We start from the raw sequence: 18,488 nt of genomic DNA, 5'->3' as shown, positions 1-18,488 counted from the left end.
TCTACTCGTGCTGTGAGGGAGGACACAGCACATCCTCGTATTTTTCGTATTTTCAGATCCAGGAAAGTATTTTTATCTAGGATTTGATCATTTGATAGCTATTGCGTATTTTTGTCTTTGACAGCAGCTTGCAGCCTAAAAATGAGGCCTTCCACTCCGTCATGTCATATTTCAGACATGCCACAGAAGCGTGTTTAGACACATCAGGCCAAACCCAGAATGCTTTGGTTGGCAGACGAGAGCTGCAAACACTTTTCCCCATCCACTCCATATTCATACAGTGTAGTCATTAATTGAGAATAAAATTCGCGTGATACACAAGAGTCTCGTTTTTCTTCATTTGAGCTAACTGTCTTCTCTCGCTGACGTAAGTTCCTTTTTATGGCACCAAACACACAGGAATGACATCTGCCACAATTTCTGTCTTTTGTCTAAATTGTACTTTATTTTCTTTTAAAGACATGTTTTAAAACAGCAACTGTAGAGAATAAATCGGGAAACATTATGCTTTTTTTAACTTCCTTACATTTATGTCATTAGAAACTCTATAATAAGGATATTCATTGTCTTGAAGGAATGAGTTCTTCAAATAAATAAAAACAAATCACATCCCTCCCATCAAATCCGTTAGCAAATAAATTAAACGTAAAAAAACCAAGATAGAAAAAAATCCCAAGCCCCTCTTTTCCCGCTTTGTAAAGTTGAAAAGTAGTGGCAGCAGAAGAAGATTTTGAAGATGCTTTTTCCTCATCCCTCTAGCCCCGCCCTCTCCCAACCAAGGTATTTACAGTATGAGGAAACCCATTCAATTCTCTTCCGTCATCTTAATTTAAGTATAAATAATCAAACTACTTCTACATAACAAAATTACCAGCGGTAATGATACAGAATATATTTTCTTTTCCCTCCCGACTGTGTAGAGCCGACCGACCTTCTAGATCACAAATCACACTATACAGCAGGACCCTGTTCAGTAGAATCACAGAAGTGATATGCTCTTCTTTTTTTTTTTTTTTAAACATGTAGATTAGAACTTGTTGCTGACAGAATATGTACATCTTATAAATGAATCCAGCTATGGAATGATAGGAACTCTTGGAGCGCTTCTGATATTGTAGTATTTGTGGCTGGATGATATTACTGCAGTTATACTGGTGTTTTGGTATTTTTGGTGTATTTTTAAAGAATGTCATACTGTCTTGTGTGTGTGTGTGTGTGTGTGTGTGTGTGTGTGTGTGTGTGTGTGTGTGTGTGTGTGTGTGTGTGTGTGTGTGTGTGTGTGTGTGTGTGTGTGTGTGTGTGTGTGCGTGTAAAGTGTTGCTCCTATGTGCTATTATGGTTGGTCAAACAACCAAACAAGGCTGGGACATCCCGAGGTGGTTTTTCTTGATTGAACTCCTAAAATTGTCCTAGGGGCAAACGAGAGAGAAAAGAGAAAATCTTTAAAGCGACATGAGATATGTACCAATTCATATTTTCTTGTTTTGTTTGTTTGTTTAACTGCAATCAATAAGCACTGCTTGTAATGACACTGCAGGGGAGTGTCACGATTCAATTGGAGTGTCCATGCAAGTCAAACAGCGGCAGTCATAGTGCTGGCAAGTGAATGCACATTTGGACAAAAGTAGCTTTTCATCTCTTTAGCCAGGCAAATTCATTGAGAACATGCACAGTAGGAATTCTGGTGGCCACTCACTCCAATGTTTGCCCCAATCTTATGGATGAAAAAGGTTGCCTATAATCATCATCATCATCATCATCATCATCATCTCTTACTTTGACAACAACTTGCATCTTGCCGCTGATTTGCAGGTACACTGTGAGGAGCATGATGTAGATGATGAATTTCAGAGGAACACATTGATGGAAAATTGTCGCTATGTTTTTGGTCCCCAGAATTCCTAAAGAGGAATACGTTTCCTCTGCCATCAGCACGTCACAGGAACCGAACGGATTTACCCCAAACTTTTTGGACTAACTATCTCCAAAATAGATAGCCAATTAATATGACAAATTTCACTTGGTCTCACAGCCACACAAACACGCACGTACCTACCGTGGTCAACAAACTTTGTCCTGTCCGCTATTTATGTATTTAAATATGCTCATTACATTTCCAGTGTCACAAACAACAACCAAAGTTCAGGCACAAAGTCACATGAAATTCAGTTACAACCAAACAAAAAGCCCTCAGGACTTCACGGAAAACTACCACACCATCCAACTAAACAAAGGGAAAGTGTAAGAATGATAATCATGACAGATTATCCCCCCGTCCCCCCACCCCCCCCAAAAAAAGGCAAAGGATAGAACTCTTCATATTTCTTTGACAATTTGGTTTGTTTTAAAATGTCGTGTCATGATTATCAGTTACTTACAAATGCTGAGGTCAAGTGACTTTTTATCAATCAGTGTTTGCAAGGATTGAAACCACGACAAAATAATATGAGGAAACTCACAACGCACCAAACACAGTTCACGGTTGCCACAGTAACCCGCCATGCAGTTGAGCATGGTGAATCAAGGCAACGGCCCCAAAAGAAAAAATTGCTAATGGCAACCATCACAGGCAATATCGCCACAGCAACCAACACAGGCCAATTAACTTACGACGCAGTGAGAAGGAAGGGGGAGCTTTTAGCGCTCGCTAAGCAACCGTAGCCATAGCGACGCACGTCTCCACGATTTATGTATGTAGACGGCGGGCGGGCGGGACAGACGCTCTTGAGAGTGGTGGGATGATTTTGTTTCAGGAAAAATGGCATATGGCACAGCACAAAAACAATAAATGAAAGGTCAAAGAAAAATTCATGACTGACAGCAGTTGCATTGTGATCAACAGGAGATTTGGTTATTCCGACACTTGAAAACATTCAAACTGATGCCTGCCTGCCTGCCGGCCTGCCTGCCTGCTGGCCTGCTGGCCTGCCTGCTGGCCTGCCAGCCTGCCTGCAATCCATAAAAGTGCTGCGCCGCATTCAAGTTCATCTAATGTGGATGACTGACATGTTCCACCTAAGAAGAACTGAGCTCTCATTTACACTGGTTGAATGGCTGGCTGTCTGATCTTAGTAGCTGTCTGTCTGTCTGTCTGTCTGTCTGCCATATTCTACTTTGAAGCTCACCTCCTTCAGTAAGGTCTGTTAGCATCCTTGGGCCTTTTCAGTTGCACCTTCAGTCTCTTCATGCCTATCTGGAAGCCATTCATGGCTTGGATGGCAGTCTGAGCACTGGATGGGTTGTCAAAACTCACAAAGCCTGAGGAGAATAGAAACAATCAATCAATCAGTCAATCATGAATGTTGTACAAATTGAAAGAGCAGCTTGCACAAGTATGGGAAATTAAGATGTTCATTTTGTCAAAGTAGATTGAAAGTTTATTTCCCCCCCAGACAATTTTTTTTTTTTCCAGAGTGGGCTGTCACTTCAGCCTTCGTCAAAGCTGTCACCGCTTCCTAAAAACAGCTCATCAGGGTGGGGAAACCTTCAAAATCGCCTTACCCAACAGTAGCGTGCACGCAGAATTATTATTATTCGTACATACTGTGTATGCTTTGTGACGTTTCTTTTTTTTCATGTAAGATATGTGCTTTGGCTCCGAGATAGCGTATGAAGCGTCCAGAATCATCTTTTTGTCTTTCTTTCTAAAGACCACACGGCTGACGATTATCATAATAATAATAATATTTATCAGCGAAGGCTGCAGCTCACCGAAGCATTTGCTTTGGTTGGTGGCACGGTCGACAAAGACCTTGGCTGAGATGACATTTCCAAAGGGCAAGAACATTTGCAAGATCTCAGAGTCGGTGAACTCCTGAGGCAGGTGGTAGATGAAGATGTTGCAACCTTCGGGACCTTTCCACAAAGAAAGGAAAGAGAAATCGCCTAATGCTGCAAATACTACATTGTACCATTGTAATCCTGATGTACATACTAAAAGCTGATAAAGTCAAGAAGCCATAAAGCAGCCGCACCGCATGGCTGTTTGCACACTGATAATCTCCAATCTAAATTCGGCCAAATGACGTGTTGGACAACACGTCAAAAGTCATTTCACATTCAAACCATTTTTTTTTTTTTCCCCCCTACCTTCACGTTGCTGTAGCTGCTGCGGCTGCTGCGGCTGCTGAGCTACCAGGGTGGGCTGGTGGGGGAACGGCTGACCCACCAGGCTGTAGGCAGCAGGATAGGTGGCTGCGGGAAATTGACAAGAAAAAAAAACAACAACATCTCACTGACATTTTATATAGATCAGATTGAGCTGACTCAATTATTAAAGCTGGCAACCATCTGGCAGAAAAGTAACAAAGTCTGAAGAAATTCAGTAAGATCTAGATAAGAATACAAATGGTGCCCAAAGAATACGAAATACATTCAAGCAATTGGCCTGCTTAATCATGCAGAATAGAATTTTTCTTGATATGAGTGAGTTGGAACATTTGCTTGAATATGAATCCTTGTGCACAAATAGCTATTATGAGAGAATGACAGTTTGGATGTCAACAGTTGACGTTTGCTGGAAATGGGGCGCAGGTCTTTGATGACGTTACATAAGAGGTTTTGGTATTCAGGTCACGTATCCTGCGTCAAATGGAACGGAGAGCCAGAATGTTGACTTTTAATATTTGCCTGTGAAGGAATAGCGTCGTCCATTTGACTCGAATGAATTGCTTTCATAATGAAGGAAATGCCAAAGTGTTAATGATTCCTCTTTGTGCTCACTTGGCATCATTTTGAGGGAGTGAGTGGGCGCGCCTCACCTGTATAGTGCTGCATGCCGGTGTAAGCTTGCTGCAGGGGGTCCAGCACAGGACTCTGAGCTGTCACACAGAAACATCATCATTTCATTTGCTCTTAATTGCACTCTGACGAGAGGGGTCGCGCCGATGGATACCTTGATAGGCGTGGACCCCGTTGGTGTACAGGGCCTCGGTTGCCGATTGGCCATTGGGTGGCGCTGCCACGGAGGGGTAGCTGCTCACTGCGATGGGTGGCGGCAGAGCAGGAACAGGTGTGGCCGCGATGGAGGGTGGAGTGCTGGTACCTGCACATGAAGGAGAAGGAAAGAAATCTGATTGAATTGACGCCCTACTGAGATCAATCATCAAACGGCCCATTGATCCTTTTTAAAGTCGTCTCAATCTAATAAGACAACAAAATGGCCTCGTCCAATCGGAATCCATATCAGCTCAGCGCAACTTTGATCTCCTAAAATCCTTGATTCCTTCTCCCTATAGAGCCGACTGACTCTCTCTCGTTACCTGAGGAGGGAGTGATGGATGCGATGGGTGTGGCGATGATGCTGCTGGGGTTGAGGGCAGCCAGCTGTTGCATCTGAACGGCCGCCACCGTGGCAACGGGAGAAAGGTAGGCGGACTGGGCCACCAGTGCCTGCTGCTGCATCAACTGAGGGTTGAAAAAATCATCCCGACACATAGTGAAAATTCCAAAAGGAGCGTGACCGACGGCTCCGGTTAGCTCACGCTCGCAAACTTTCATTCTTTGTCAAGTGTGAAAAGAAAGTGTTTCTCACAGCTTGCGTGTAGGCGTTGTAGGCCCCGAGGTGCAGAGTCATGGGACTGATGACTCCCAACTGAGAGGCCACCTGCTGCATTCTCCGAAGTCCCCGCTCCTTCTCCGAATCGGCAAACTTAACCACCAGACTGGACGAAGCTCCCTAAGAAAGAAAGAAAAAACAAATCGAAACTGGCTGCCAGGCAAAATGTGCGAGAGTGTAGAAGACTCACCGGCAGAGTACGGCTCCCGTGCAGAGCGTTGATAGCAGCCTGGGCCTCCACGTTGTTCTGGAACTTTACAAATGCGCAGCCTAGACGAGAGGACGCGGCATCATAGCCATTGGATTGGTCCCTTTCAAAATACCTTTAATTCCAGCGCTTGGTCAGTAACCTTGGTGTCATTGAACATGGTCCGGGAAGCATTCATTGCTTCATCAATCACAGCCTGTAAAGCGCCGCTCACGTCATTAGCAATGCGCCATAAAACCTAACGCGCCATCAGTCATGCCTCAGGCAACAGACAGGCAGGAAAAGCTGGCGTCTAGGTTTCAACTTTGATTTACATGGCAAATATCATTAGCATTGGGGGGCTCCCATCCATTTATTTCCCATTGCAAACGGAAGGCACATCAGATTTGAGCTCTACCTTTGCTGGTACCGTCGGGCCCGCGGAGCACCGTGCACTCCTCGATGCTGCCAAAGGGTTCAAACATCTTTCTGACATCGGGGTCTGTCTGCTGCTTTCCCAGCATGCCCACAAACAGCTTCCTGTCTTCTAAGGAAGAAGGAGCGTACCGAGAGGACACAGATATGACACGGTAATATGATTAGGTAATAACAGTTGGAGCTGGGGGATGGCCAATGAGAAAAGATGTTGTTTGATTTACAACATACAAAGAATGCAGTTGTAACTCATCATCATCATCATCATCATCATCATCATCATCATCATCATCATCATCATCATCATCACCGTATTCCGATAAATTCAAACATGAAAAGCGTCCCTGAAATGAAGGCCCTCTGCTATACTCAAATTGACCACCAGAGTGCAGTAACGCAAATGCACATCAAAAGATAGGAACAGCAGCATCTGGCGGTGGCTCTTGACAGAAAATGTTGGTCATCTTCTCATTTCCCACAAGGCTTGTAGTCCTCAGCTGCCATTGTTTACGCAACGTGAAATTGGATTTAATACAGTGAAAACGCTTAGGAGAGAGCTGACAAAATGCACCGAGCGCCAGCCACGGGATTTTCAGATGTGGCCGTAACGTGACAGTGAGTCAGCATGAGGACCAGCTAAAAGTCAAGCAAATGAATGAAATACAGTTGTTGCTCACAACCGATAAGGTGTCTTTTTTTTCCGTGCAAATGGCAAAAATAGCCACCTAAGTGTGTGTGTGTGTGTGTGTGTGTGTGTGTGTGTGTGTGTGTGTGTGTGTGTGTGTGTGTGTGTGTGTGTGTGTGTGTGTGTGTGTGTGTGTGTGTGTGGGTGGGTGGACCCAGGTGTCGCTTACCCCCTCTACTCTCACTGTCTGCTGGCTTCACCTGGATGGGACGGTTCATCTGGAAACAAATGTATTATACAAATATGAGCATATTATAATGTTGGAATCATTTATTCTTATGGCTGTAGTTTGCAGTCATGGAGAATTTTTTGAAAAAGCTCAAGATGTCCATTGATGACTACCTCCGTAATGGTTTCAATCCCAGTTGACGTATTGGACGGGCGTTATTAGGTGTACCTAATGAAGTGTTCCCATGTGTGCAATAGCACTTCCGCTTTTACCTTGCCTCGAGTGACTCTCTCTCAGAATCCACTCTAATCCCAAATCTATGGCTCCTTCCGTTCTTATCGCACCAAAACCAGGAAAAGCACACCCGCCCACACAGGGATCGGGCAAGTGATGAGATTAAGAACACTCGCCGGCTAATCTGGATTACAGGAGCATGCGGCATCACACCATAGCCAAGATATTCTCAGCCTGACAGAGAGGCAAAGATGGAAGCGGGGCGGGCAGAGTACGTGGAAATGAAAGATTGACTCAAAAGGGGGTTAGCACAACAACACAGGATTAAATTTCCTTTTCATCAACTGACAAACTGCTGAAATGATTTCCCCCCCCCCCACTCCACAATTGCCTTCAATTTTATTTAGCCTAGCACTATATGAAATTGCACACGAGTGTCTTTCAAATATGAAGAGCGCACAAAGGGGGACGTTGCGCAAAAAAGGAAAAGAAGAAAAACAGTAGGGGGGGGATAGAATGGAGCATATGGAGGGAGACAAGGCAGGAGGATTGCATGCATGTAACAGGGTGCCACTCTGTTAACTGTGTCTTAATGAAGGTCTTAATTATGAAGCTGCTGACATTTCAGCCACTCACTGATCTTGTGTCACTGATTAATCGGCTGTGATCGGTCACCGGGAGACACTATTGATCGCTCTGGGCCTCCAGTTCCTGCATGCACAACTGCTCTTGACGCCACGCCACGTTGAAATAACACAAACACCTGCTCCTCACCGAGGGGGGGCCCATTCATTGCACCAATTAGTCGGGACGGGGAAAGTTGCTGTCGTGTGTGTGTGTGTGTGGGGGGGGCGCTCTTAAAATCATAAAGCAAGCAAACATTGTGATTGTTCATCTTTGCTAAACTGTACACTTTGTGAGACCTTTTGGATTGAGCTCCGATAGGTCACACCTGCCATCGTGGCCTACGTATTTATCCCAGGCCTATCTGAATAGTCACAGACGGATGTGGTGAATTTCAATCAAGCTACATGCAGCAAAGTCGTTGAGATCTTAAAAGCAAGGACCAATTGTCTCCTTGCCCGCTGTTTGCTTGGACATCAATTACCGCCGAATCCACTTCAAACCGTGTCACGGGACATTACAGTTATATGTGGAAATACGGGTGGCTGCCATCGTTACCGCGTCGGCGACTTGTCGAGTCCACCGCAGTCCGTATAGAGAAAACATTTCTACTGTCTATGTGCTGATGAAGAGAAGATCTGACTAGTTTTCTTAACAAACATTCATCATCTTGTATAAGAGCATAAAAGTCATTCTTAGGATTCCCAAAACAAATCGGACCTCGTTTGGATCATTGCCATTGCTAATATGAAAAGGAGTCGACCGACAAACAACCAAAAAAAGGATGGTAAAATGGGATCAGATTTGTGCCACATCATCATCTTCAGTGTCACGTTTGAACGACGTCACTGGCCAACAAAGACAAACAGCCAAAGATAAGGAGCGACACGCCAGATGGCCCCGCTCCATAGAAATCCAAATACACCAGAAGAACAACAGCGAGAAGTAGAGGCCGTCGAGGCCGTCGGGGCCGTCGAGGCCGAGCCACTCCAGATCGGCACGGCAACCGGCCCCCGGGCTTGGATGACTACCTCATCGCCATGACAACACCTGCCGTGAGGACCACCGGCCAAGCAGGTAAACAGCACGCGCTGGAGATGAGAGACAAACAAATGAAAGAGGACAAAGGCTGTTTATGGGTCGGGAGTCAGGAGATGCGATGGGGGGATTAGATTGGAAGGGGGAAAAAAAGAACGCCATGAGAGGGAGGGAGGGAGGGAGGGAGGGAGGGAGGGAGAAGCGTACACATTTGCGCCTGTTGAATGTTAGCCTTGAGAGCAGAGCTCCCTCGGAGCCTTCATCACTGACACATTTTACAAGCTTTTCCCTCCTCCTCCTCCTCTTGTTGCTAGCTCACCCCCTTCCGTCCGCTGCACAGCTTGTTTACAAAAATCTTGTGCAGACACCTCATCAATATCACACACAATGATGTCCTATATTCATCAATGGCAGGGAGAAACAAAAATCTTCTCTTGGCCTAAGTGCACACACGTGACAGAAGCCACGTTATCTTTCTATCCAGCAGGACTATTCAATTAGCGGGCCGTACACGGGGCCATACGCGGGGCCAAGCGCCCGGTGACTGAATTGAATTGCATTCAAGAGATGCAGAGGGGTTTCTTTGCTTGCAAGATTTCCAAAAATCCTACAGTATTTGAACGCACCACGTTGTTTTGAAGCGTGGCTGGCAAGTGGTGTTAGAATAAAAAGTAGTTGCAGAATACTGGGGGGAAGCGTATAATTGACGATTCTCAAATGTGTATGTATACATCATAGTTTGTGGCTAGCAAATGTAATAATAATAAAATATATTGGGTGGAGATTATATTAACAGTGAGATTTTTCTTGCCTTTCTATCACAAGGAGAGCGATGAAAATCTCACTTGTTTCCACCTGGGTTGGATCTTTCTCGCCTTCAATTTGGCTTCTGAATGACTAATATATCTGTGGATCTCCTTCAAGAACATTTACAGCGCGGAGGCAGACTGGGGGGTGCGGGGGGGAATGTTTAGAGGGCTGGGGCCGTGGGGCACAAAGACAATTTCCCTTCTTCTTTCCGCCCTCCCTCCCTCCCTCCACTCGGCTCCATGGCATAGCAGCGCTGGCCATTGCATCGTGCGGGGTCGCTTAGCAACCTGGCATCCCTTGTCCCAGCTGTCTCCAGGCAACGAGACCTGCGACCATAATCAACCTGCCACCTCCCCCTTCCTCCCTGCTCGCTTCCTCTCCTGTCTCTGCTGCTTTTGCGTCTCCATCAACACACTCCAGGGAGAAAGAAAGAAAGAAAGAAAGAAAGAAAGAAAGAAAGAAAGAAAGAAAGAAAGAAAGAAAGAAAGAAAGAAAGAAAGAAAGAAAGAAAGAAAGAAAGAAAGAAAGAAAGAAAGAAAGAAAGAAAGAAAGAAAGAAAGAAAGAAAGAAAGAAAGAAAGAAAGACAAGGCACAGGTGGAAATTGATATATTCACATGCGAAAATACAAATATAAAGGTGATAAACACACAGTGGGACATTGGAAGGTCGGACGAAAGCTTGGAATAAAGCATGGAAGACGGGAAAGTGCTCAGTTATTGTTCTGCACACACACACACACACACACACACACACACACACACACACACACACACACAAAGTGGTACCATAAATCGGATTCTGTGACAAACTCCAGACATCAGCCACACTGACAGCTCGTCAGTGCACAGCTCGATAATATTCAATCACTCGATTGAGTCTGGAGCGACAAAGCTGCTGCAGCACCAGCGTGGCAACATTCAAAATCAGTCATAACCCGGGCAAAGGTCCACTTTCATCGGGGGCTATACCCAATATGCCATGTCTACATTTCTATTCAAATGACATGACGCTGCACAAGTTCTTCCCTTCCTTTTTTATGTTCTCACAGGTGCTCAAAGCGTTTTTTGCCGATTGCCAATCAACGTTTGATGAGGTGTGTTTATAATGTTTTGGACTCAAAGCACAAAGTGGGACAGCCATCTGGCAGATGGCGCTGCACCTAAATGCTTGAAGATGCTCTTAAAATGGCATTTTGAAATCAAACAATTCAGACAGATGGATTGTTTGCCCTTGGTGGAGGTCTGTGTGCTACTTTTTGGAGTTGTGTCTTCTTCTCCGTTTGATTTTTGACGACATTTTACACGGGTGTGTCCTCACTGCACTTTCAACATTATTAGTATGAACGGTGAAATACCAATGAAACGGTCCGCCGTGACCGCGCCCACAACGGCGTAGCCCCTCCCTCCCTCTTTCAGAAATGACCAATACCGGATCCGAGCCACCTCTGCAGAGAGTTACGCCGTGGGCTGTTCACGATTTATGTTGTTGATGAAAATAGAGACCTTCACTGTATGTTGGCAAAATATTGACCCTTTTTGTCAATTTCCATTATTTCCTACCATCTATTTGACATCCAAACAGATTGCAGTGCAGCTTGTGTTCCACCTTTCATTTTGAGTTTGCCGCTGGAAAATAATTTCCTTAATAAAAGAAAAGGATGGTCCCTTCAGACTGTTAAATATTCATGTCAGCTGCTGTTTGACACGACTCAGCGGAGCAGAGAGGGAACACAAGCCAGCGTTGGACACATTTCCCTCCCTCGTAGCAGTACAGTATACGAGTACAGAGAAGTCTGCTCCTTTTCAAATTGGACCTGGTTTCTGCCTCCGTCGTGCAATTTAGATGAGCAGCCTGATGCCAAAGTTCCAAGAGCCCAACACATCCATCCCCCTTCCACACAATCAAACAACCCCCCCCCCCCCAGCCCAGCCCAGCCCACACACTATTTCCCAGTAACAGATGTCTGTATTTAAGCTGATAAACACACTGCAGCCGTCCATCCATCCGTCCGTCCGTCCCCCATATTGCAAGCCGCTGTTCATTTGGTGAAATCTTTCATCATTTCTAGCATTGTGTGCCCAATTTCACTTGAATTCACAGCCTTCATAAATCCTCTCAGAATTCACAGCAGAGTGACAAGTGACCTTTTTCCCCGCCTTGTCTTTCAATCACGTACTCATGTGTGATGATCAGCGCAAAACCTTTAGCAATATGGATTTAAAATTCAAAATGGGATGTCCAAAAACTCATTTCTGACTGCAAAAGGCCTCAAACATGAAGGTCCCCCAACCTCTTCCTTTCTCATCATAAAAATCCGTAAAAAGATTGTGCTATAATTAGCCATTTCTTTTGGACTATTGATAAAGCCCCCCCCCTCTCCTTGTCTGGATGCTTATGGGTGACTACGTGTGACAATTAGTCACACGTTCCACTCGGACGGACGGCACAAACACACTCACACAAGACAAGCTCCATGTATGAATGAGCGAAGCGGCGCAGACACAAAAGCAATACATCCCTCATTAAAGTGCGTTAGCGTGAACACCTGCCCTCCTTCCCTTCCCCCATGGCACACACACACACACACACACACACACACGTTCTCGGGCTTTTTCATGTGATTAAATAGTGATTGCATTTCAAATGAAGAGCGGGGCATTGTAGCAAATATTAATTCAGCTAAGTGACTTTTGATGAAGGGCAATATACGGCCGTTTCTAATGGAGCGGATATGAGACCGCGCGTGTCGGCCGGCCGGCGGGCCAGCCAGCCAGCCGGCCAGCGGCTCGCTCAACAGTGACAAATGGCGTCAGTGTTCCATAATGGCTTCTCTTAACGTAGCATCAACGCATGTTTGCGCGCTGACAAGCCACATAATGAGTGCACAAATAGGGGTCTGGAAAGGGGCGGGGCCACTCACCTGAAATTTTACACAAAGCCAGGTGCTGTTGTTGGCCATCTGTCAACTTTTTTTTCTGCTCACGTGGGCCTTTGTTGGGTCTCTAATGATACTTAGACACCACGGTATTAAAAAAAAGGAACATAGCTCACAGTGTCTTGTCAATATTCTTTTTCTGCTTCTCCTCAGTTGTGTAATTGCATTCATGTTTTGTTTTGTTTTGTTTTTGTCCATGGGATGCCAGAGTCCATTATTCTTGGGCGGTGTAGGTGTAATTATATGACAATTACGCCACAGCTGGGAGCAGGAACAGGAAGGCCTGGCCTATGTGGAGCTAATAAGATGCTTTTGTGTCTTTTTAAGCACATACAAAAGGGGGGAGTGAACATAGAAGCATGCTCCCCATAGTTTAGTGGTAAGAGATTTTGGGCTGGCTGGTAGAGTAGAAAGATAGACGAGTCGGGGGGGGGGGGGGGGATTTTAGCCATGGGACCTGCTGATCCCTTCAAGAGGTCAGGAAGGGTCACACTACTGTCACGCTAACAATGGGATTAGTTTTGTCACAAGCAGCTCTGTTCAAATGTCCCCAAAATAGGCAATGACATGCCTTTACACTAACGTGATGACATTTTACCCCGTTTGCCATGGGAAACATTCATCAATTGAAAAATACTTTTTTTCTCCCAATGCATTGTAACAATTGGCAACAATAATCTGCATATTTTTGCTTCTGGGAGGTCATTCCAACCGTATTCTGTATTTTGTCGTTGTTAGCATGAAGCTAGGGCAAACCAAGGAAGGAAAGGAAATGTTGAAAAAAGAAGTGAGGGATGTCAATTGCCACCAAAATAACAAAAAAGGAAATGGTTGGGGGGGGGAGTTACAAAGTCTTGTTAGTAAAAGAGGAAACGACTTGCAAGTTGGGCGAGCACTCAGTGGCAGTCATGGCTCGCCTTGTCGCCTCATCTCTCATATAGGGGCTTATTATAGAGACGTGGCTGTCATGTCATATTTGGCTCTGTTGGCGCACCTGCTGCCTGGCTATGCTACTTTGATTCAAATTGGGAAGGAGGTGCCACGTTGAAAGAGACGCACATGAAAGCCAGCCAAACATAAGCCTCGCGGTGTGGCAAATTGAAACAGAAGAGGGAGAACACTTCTGATTGGAGCCTATCCGCTAAAGGGGAAGTTGGGGCGGGCTCGGTTTTCCCCGTTGTGTCACTCGGAGACTGTCTGAGCCTTTTTTGCTTTGCTTGATGTGTATCTGCAAAAAAGACAAAGGCGCCACTCACCCCTGGCAGCGTCTTCTGCTCGTGCAGTGCATTCTGGGCTTTTAGAGCCGACTCACGTGCGCAGTATGTCAGGAAGGCGCATCCTGGAAACCAGCACAAGTAGATCAGATCGGCAAATGTTAAACTCGTGTCATTTGAATGTCAAATTTGCCTGCTATGTCAGTAGCGGGATTGGACGGGCTTACTCTAGCTTAGGTCGTCATAATCGGATGACTTTTTGCTTTAGCAATTCTATTATGGTCAGTACAATACAATCGGAAAAGGAGCTTTTTTTCCACATACGGTTAAAAAAAATGGATGATAATAATAAACACACGGAAAAAGTAAAATGGACAACAATAGAGTTGTGTATCTTTCCCTCTGAATCTATTGAAAGAAAAGAGTTGATTTGAATATTATTTGATCCAGAAGATTCTCCTGAAATGAGTCAAATGGTTCAGAGTATGTCGAGATAAGATGACAAATTAGAATTCAAGGCAGCTAAGAGCTCTTGTGCAAGCCCTGATTGATTGATTGGTTGGTTGAATGCCTATGTCCATATAAAATAAGGGAGCAGCTAGCAGAAAGAGCAAAATAACAGGAAAAGAACCACAGGTTGGATCACAAACAAATGCGTTTCTTTTCTTTTTTTTATATATATTTATAAAGCCATTGGATGGTAATGTATGTGGTCGGTCCCTCGTCATACAAAACGGCCTTCATTAACCTTTTATCATGAATATGTAAATGTATGCAGAGGAGGTGTCATATGGTGTTGGGGGACCGATAGCACCTGGCCTACAAGTCTCCCGAGTGACTGATGCTTTATATGAATTCATACTGACATTTGCATTTGAAATGACAGCCAGGATAATTATTAACCTAACAGCTTTAGCCTGTCTTTCAGAGCAGGTGGATAATATACTTAACGGGTGGCGGCGGCGGCGGCGGCGGCGGTTGGATCGCACAAACCTGTTGATATTTCATAATACAATCCTGCTCACTTTTACGAGACCCCACCTCGTAAAGGGGTAACTAAACTGTGACTCCTTCATCCTCCTGCTTGAGTATACGCGAGTATTTGGTTTACATTTAAATGTGTTGATTTTCTACAATTGAAGATTAGAGTGTAAAATAACGCAAAGGAGTTTTTTTCACTCAAAAAGAGAGCTTCCAAAGATTCGAAAGATTTGACACCAAAAATATCGACAAATGCCGAGCACTGACCTTGAAAAGTTATTTTCATTCAATTGCGCTTGTTGTCACGCAAATCATCCTGATCATCATTTTTCCTAACCATTCTCTCATCCAATACATGTTGAAGGAATAGATTTCTAGCAAACGGCATATTAGGTGTAGCCAGTGTTGTGCTCTGGGTAGTATCTGGTCCAAATGGAAAGTGACATGTCGGCTAAGCCCGGAGAAAGTAAGTCTATACACGAGTGGAATGGCTCCCTTCCCTTACCTTTGTGCATGCCAGTGTATTTGTCCTTTATCACTGTCAGCTCATAAATCTTGCCAAATTGCTCAAAGATGGGCTTCAGGTCCTTCTCCTCCAGGTTTCGGGGTATTTGCCCAATGAAGAGCTTGATTGCGTCAGGCTCCTTCATTGAGAGTCTGTGGAAAGACACAAACACACTGAGCCCAGGCTGCCTTGCCTTGCCTGCTGCCTGCCTGCCTGCCTGCCTGCCTGCCTGCCTGCCTGCCTGCCTGCCTGCCTGCCTGCCTGCCTGCCTGCCTGCCTGCCTGCCTGCCTGCCTGCCTGCCTGCCTGCCTGCCTGCCTGCCTGCCTGCCTGCCTGCCTGCCTGCCTGCCTGCCTGCCTGCCTGCCTGCCTGCCTGCCTGCCTGCCTGCCTGCCTGCCTGTGGGCTTCATTTCACACTGCACAGGAGGTGCAAACAGGAGGCTGGCCACGGAGGTGCAGATGGGAGAATTCTCTCAAAAGCCCCTCGTGCCATTCCGGGACTCTCTGGAGAATGAATGACTTCATACGCAATTTCATACAAAATGGAACAATCAACACATCATAATAAATATATAGCAGTGACAACCATTTTATGGTGGCTCCCTCCATTTCCAGGGGCTCTTATGACTACTCACTGGACAAATATTGCATATCACAGACTTCTAGTTATCATGTTGGATACTATCCCAATCTTTTGGACGCATTTGATGATGCGTTATTGCCAAATGTATGGGAAGATGACATTTGCGTGTAAATAGGACATTTCGAGCTACAACAAGTGTTATTTGTCTTCTCTTTGCATAGATCCATAGAGAAGATGTCAGTTGTGAACATTGGGAATCCATACTGATAGTATACGAGCGTTCATGTTCACAGATGGTGGCTGATAATAATGACAACATTTAATCCCTTACTCAACATGACGGGGTGTGTGAGTCCGTGTGCGTGTGCGTGCGCGTGCGTGCGTGCGTGTGTCACCACAGCTGGAGGGAGAGTCTTTGTCAAGAAAAAAGGAGAAGAACAACGACTTGATTTGACACGTTTCCCACTCAATTGCGAGCAATAACAAAGAGTTGCAAATCCTACCTGTGGTGCTGCTCTTGGCAAAGAATGGACGAAAACAGTGGACGCCTGGCCGCCTGGCCGCCTGCCCTGCCTGCCTAGCTGCCTTCCTTCCCTTCCTTCCCTTCCTGTCTTCCGCCTCGGACTTGTTCAGTCTCAACGATTCAGTTCATTGGACTTGTGGTGGCTCTTGAAATTCTTTTTGAAAGCAAATTTAAAAAGGCTTCATTCGGGAAGGAGCGAGCGAGCGAGCGAGCGAGCGAATTTTGCCCCCTCAAACGTGACGCTCCCGAGATTTTTCTTTTCTTTTCTCAGACAAAAATCCCCCAAATGTCTCGCCGACCCGAATGTGTTGGGACAGATGGATATTTCGGCTTCCTTCAGTGGAGCGCAGGGAATTGGCAGTCTGTTGGTCCTCCGGTCCTATCTATCTATCTATCCTCTGAGCGTGTGTTGATGTACGTGCGTGCGTGCGTGCGTGCGCGCGTGTAGTCCTTTGACGTCGTAAGCCGGTGTCTCCCTCCCTGTCCATCTCGCTCCATCCTTCCAGTGGGCGGGGCCAGTCAACCGTCAGGAACCGTCACCAAATTACTAGCAAATATTCTTATTTCGACGCTGCACTTAAAACCTTCCGTCCGTCTGTCTGTCTGTCTGTCTGTCTGTCTGTCTGTCTGTCTGTTTGTCTGTCTGTCCTCTTTTCTTGATTGGAAGGAATGACATTTATTCTCGCCTGCCTACTTCGATTTGCACAGTCAACTTGATGGGCAAATGAAATAAAATGGCTTCTCGTTGAAAAATCCTATTTTTTGATCTACACTCCAAACAGAGTGGATCCTATCTATTATTACAGAAAGCTTTGAATGTTGAATAAAGGGCCAATCAGCGGCAATTGGGGGTAAATAATTCGCAGTACGAGATGTTAATGAACGCATGTAGCCGTCGAAAGTAGGGAGGAAAAAAAATGTGAGCTACATGACTCAGCTGAAATGACATCATCAAGCTCGTTGTTGAGACCATGAGGTAGGGTAGGGTAGGGTAGGGTAGGGTATAGGGTAGGGTATAGGGTAGGGTAGGGTAGGGTAGGGTAAGGTAGGGTAGGGTAGGGTAGGGTAGGGTAGGGTAGGGTAGGGTAGGGTAGGGTAAGGTAGGGTAAGGTAGGGTAGGGTAGGGTAGGGTAGGGTAGGGTAAGGTAGGTAGGGTAAGGTAGGTAGGGTAAGGTAGGTAGGGTAAGGTAGGTAGGGTAAGGTAGGTAAGGTAGGTAAGGTAAGGTAGGTAAGGTAGGTAGGTAGGGTAAGGTAGGTAGGGTAAGGTAGGTAGGGTAAGGTAGGTAGGGTAAGGTAGGTGGCTGGCCCAAGCTAAGTACTTTCTTTTCATCTCAGTGCTTCAATGGCAAATGTCAAGAAAACCTTTGTTTCCATACACGCATGCAGCTCAGCTCAAAATCGTGCATCTTCGCTTCACCTTTCAGTGTGCATTTAAGGACGCTCCCTGACATCCAGCTACGCAAATCCGTCTTTTGTTTGCTCGTAGAACTGGCCATGGTGCTGAAACAACCTCATCGTGTGACAGCAAAGAACGCGTTCGTAGGATCATGAAAACACAAAGTTGCGATTTGATATGTCTTTACACACACACACACACACACACACACACACACACACACACACACACACACACACACACACACACACACACACACACACAAGCCCTAAATGCAATGTGGCTCCATGTAAACAAAGAAGCCACATGACTGCAGGCTGCACACAGCCGACATGCGCACAGCTCAGCACAGCTCAGCGCAGCACAGCGCAGCGCGTCGCTCGACGCCTAACTCGCACACAGTCACGATAGGAAGTATCTCATGGATCCAAGGGCGAGCCTTTATTTGCCGTCGACTGCTCTTGAACGCTGAGACCGCCATCTGCCATTGCTCCCTAAATCCTCATAAACCTGCACGGCTAAAGCATGACAATTCACCCATCAGGACATGATTGTGGTCCACTTTGAGGAAGGAAACAAAGCACTGGACCTGGTTTGTGTCACTGAAACAA

The 18,488-nt window shown here is 45.7% G+C and overlaps 1 protein-coding gene across 1 annotated transcript; it reads right to left on the bottom strand.

Moving 5' to 3' along the window:
* Positions 1–362: 362 nt before the first annotated feature.
* celf3a (cugbp, Elav-like family member 3a) lies at positions 363–18,045 on the bottom strand. Its single transcript, XM_085901403.1, has 14 exons — positions 17,899–18,045; positions 15,376–15,527; positions 13,932–14,014; positions 7,034–7,082; positions 6,163–6,291; positions 5,748–5,827; positions 5,534–5,677; positions 5,262–5,406; positions 4,895–5,044; positions 4,761–4,820; positions 4,090–4,194; positions 3,712–3,855; positions 3,126–3,258; positions 363–1,409 (listed from the first exon to the last, which is right to left on the bottom strand). Exons 1-13 carry the CDS (start codon positions 17,910–17,912, stop codon positions 3,131–3,133), a joined length of 1,383 nt encoding a protein of 460 aa, XP_085757529.1. The 5' UTR covers positions 17,913–18,045; the 3' UTR covers positions 363–1,409; positions 3,126–3,130.
* Positions 18,046–18,488: the final 443 nt, after the last annotated feature.

Source organism: Syngnathus leptorhynchus, chromosome 20, assembly GCF_054491065.1.
Source record: "Syngnathus leptorhynchus isolate UIUO chromosome 20, UIUO_Slep, whole genome shotgun sequence".
Taxonomy (NCBI): domain Eukaryota; kingdom Metazoa; phylum Chordata; class Actinopteri; order Syngnathiformes; family Syngnathidae; genus Syngnathus; species Syngnathus leptorhynchus.
The sequence above is the reverse complement of the archived record's forward strand: the minus strand, read 5'-3'. Positions and strand labels throughout refer to the sequence as shown.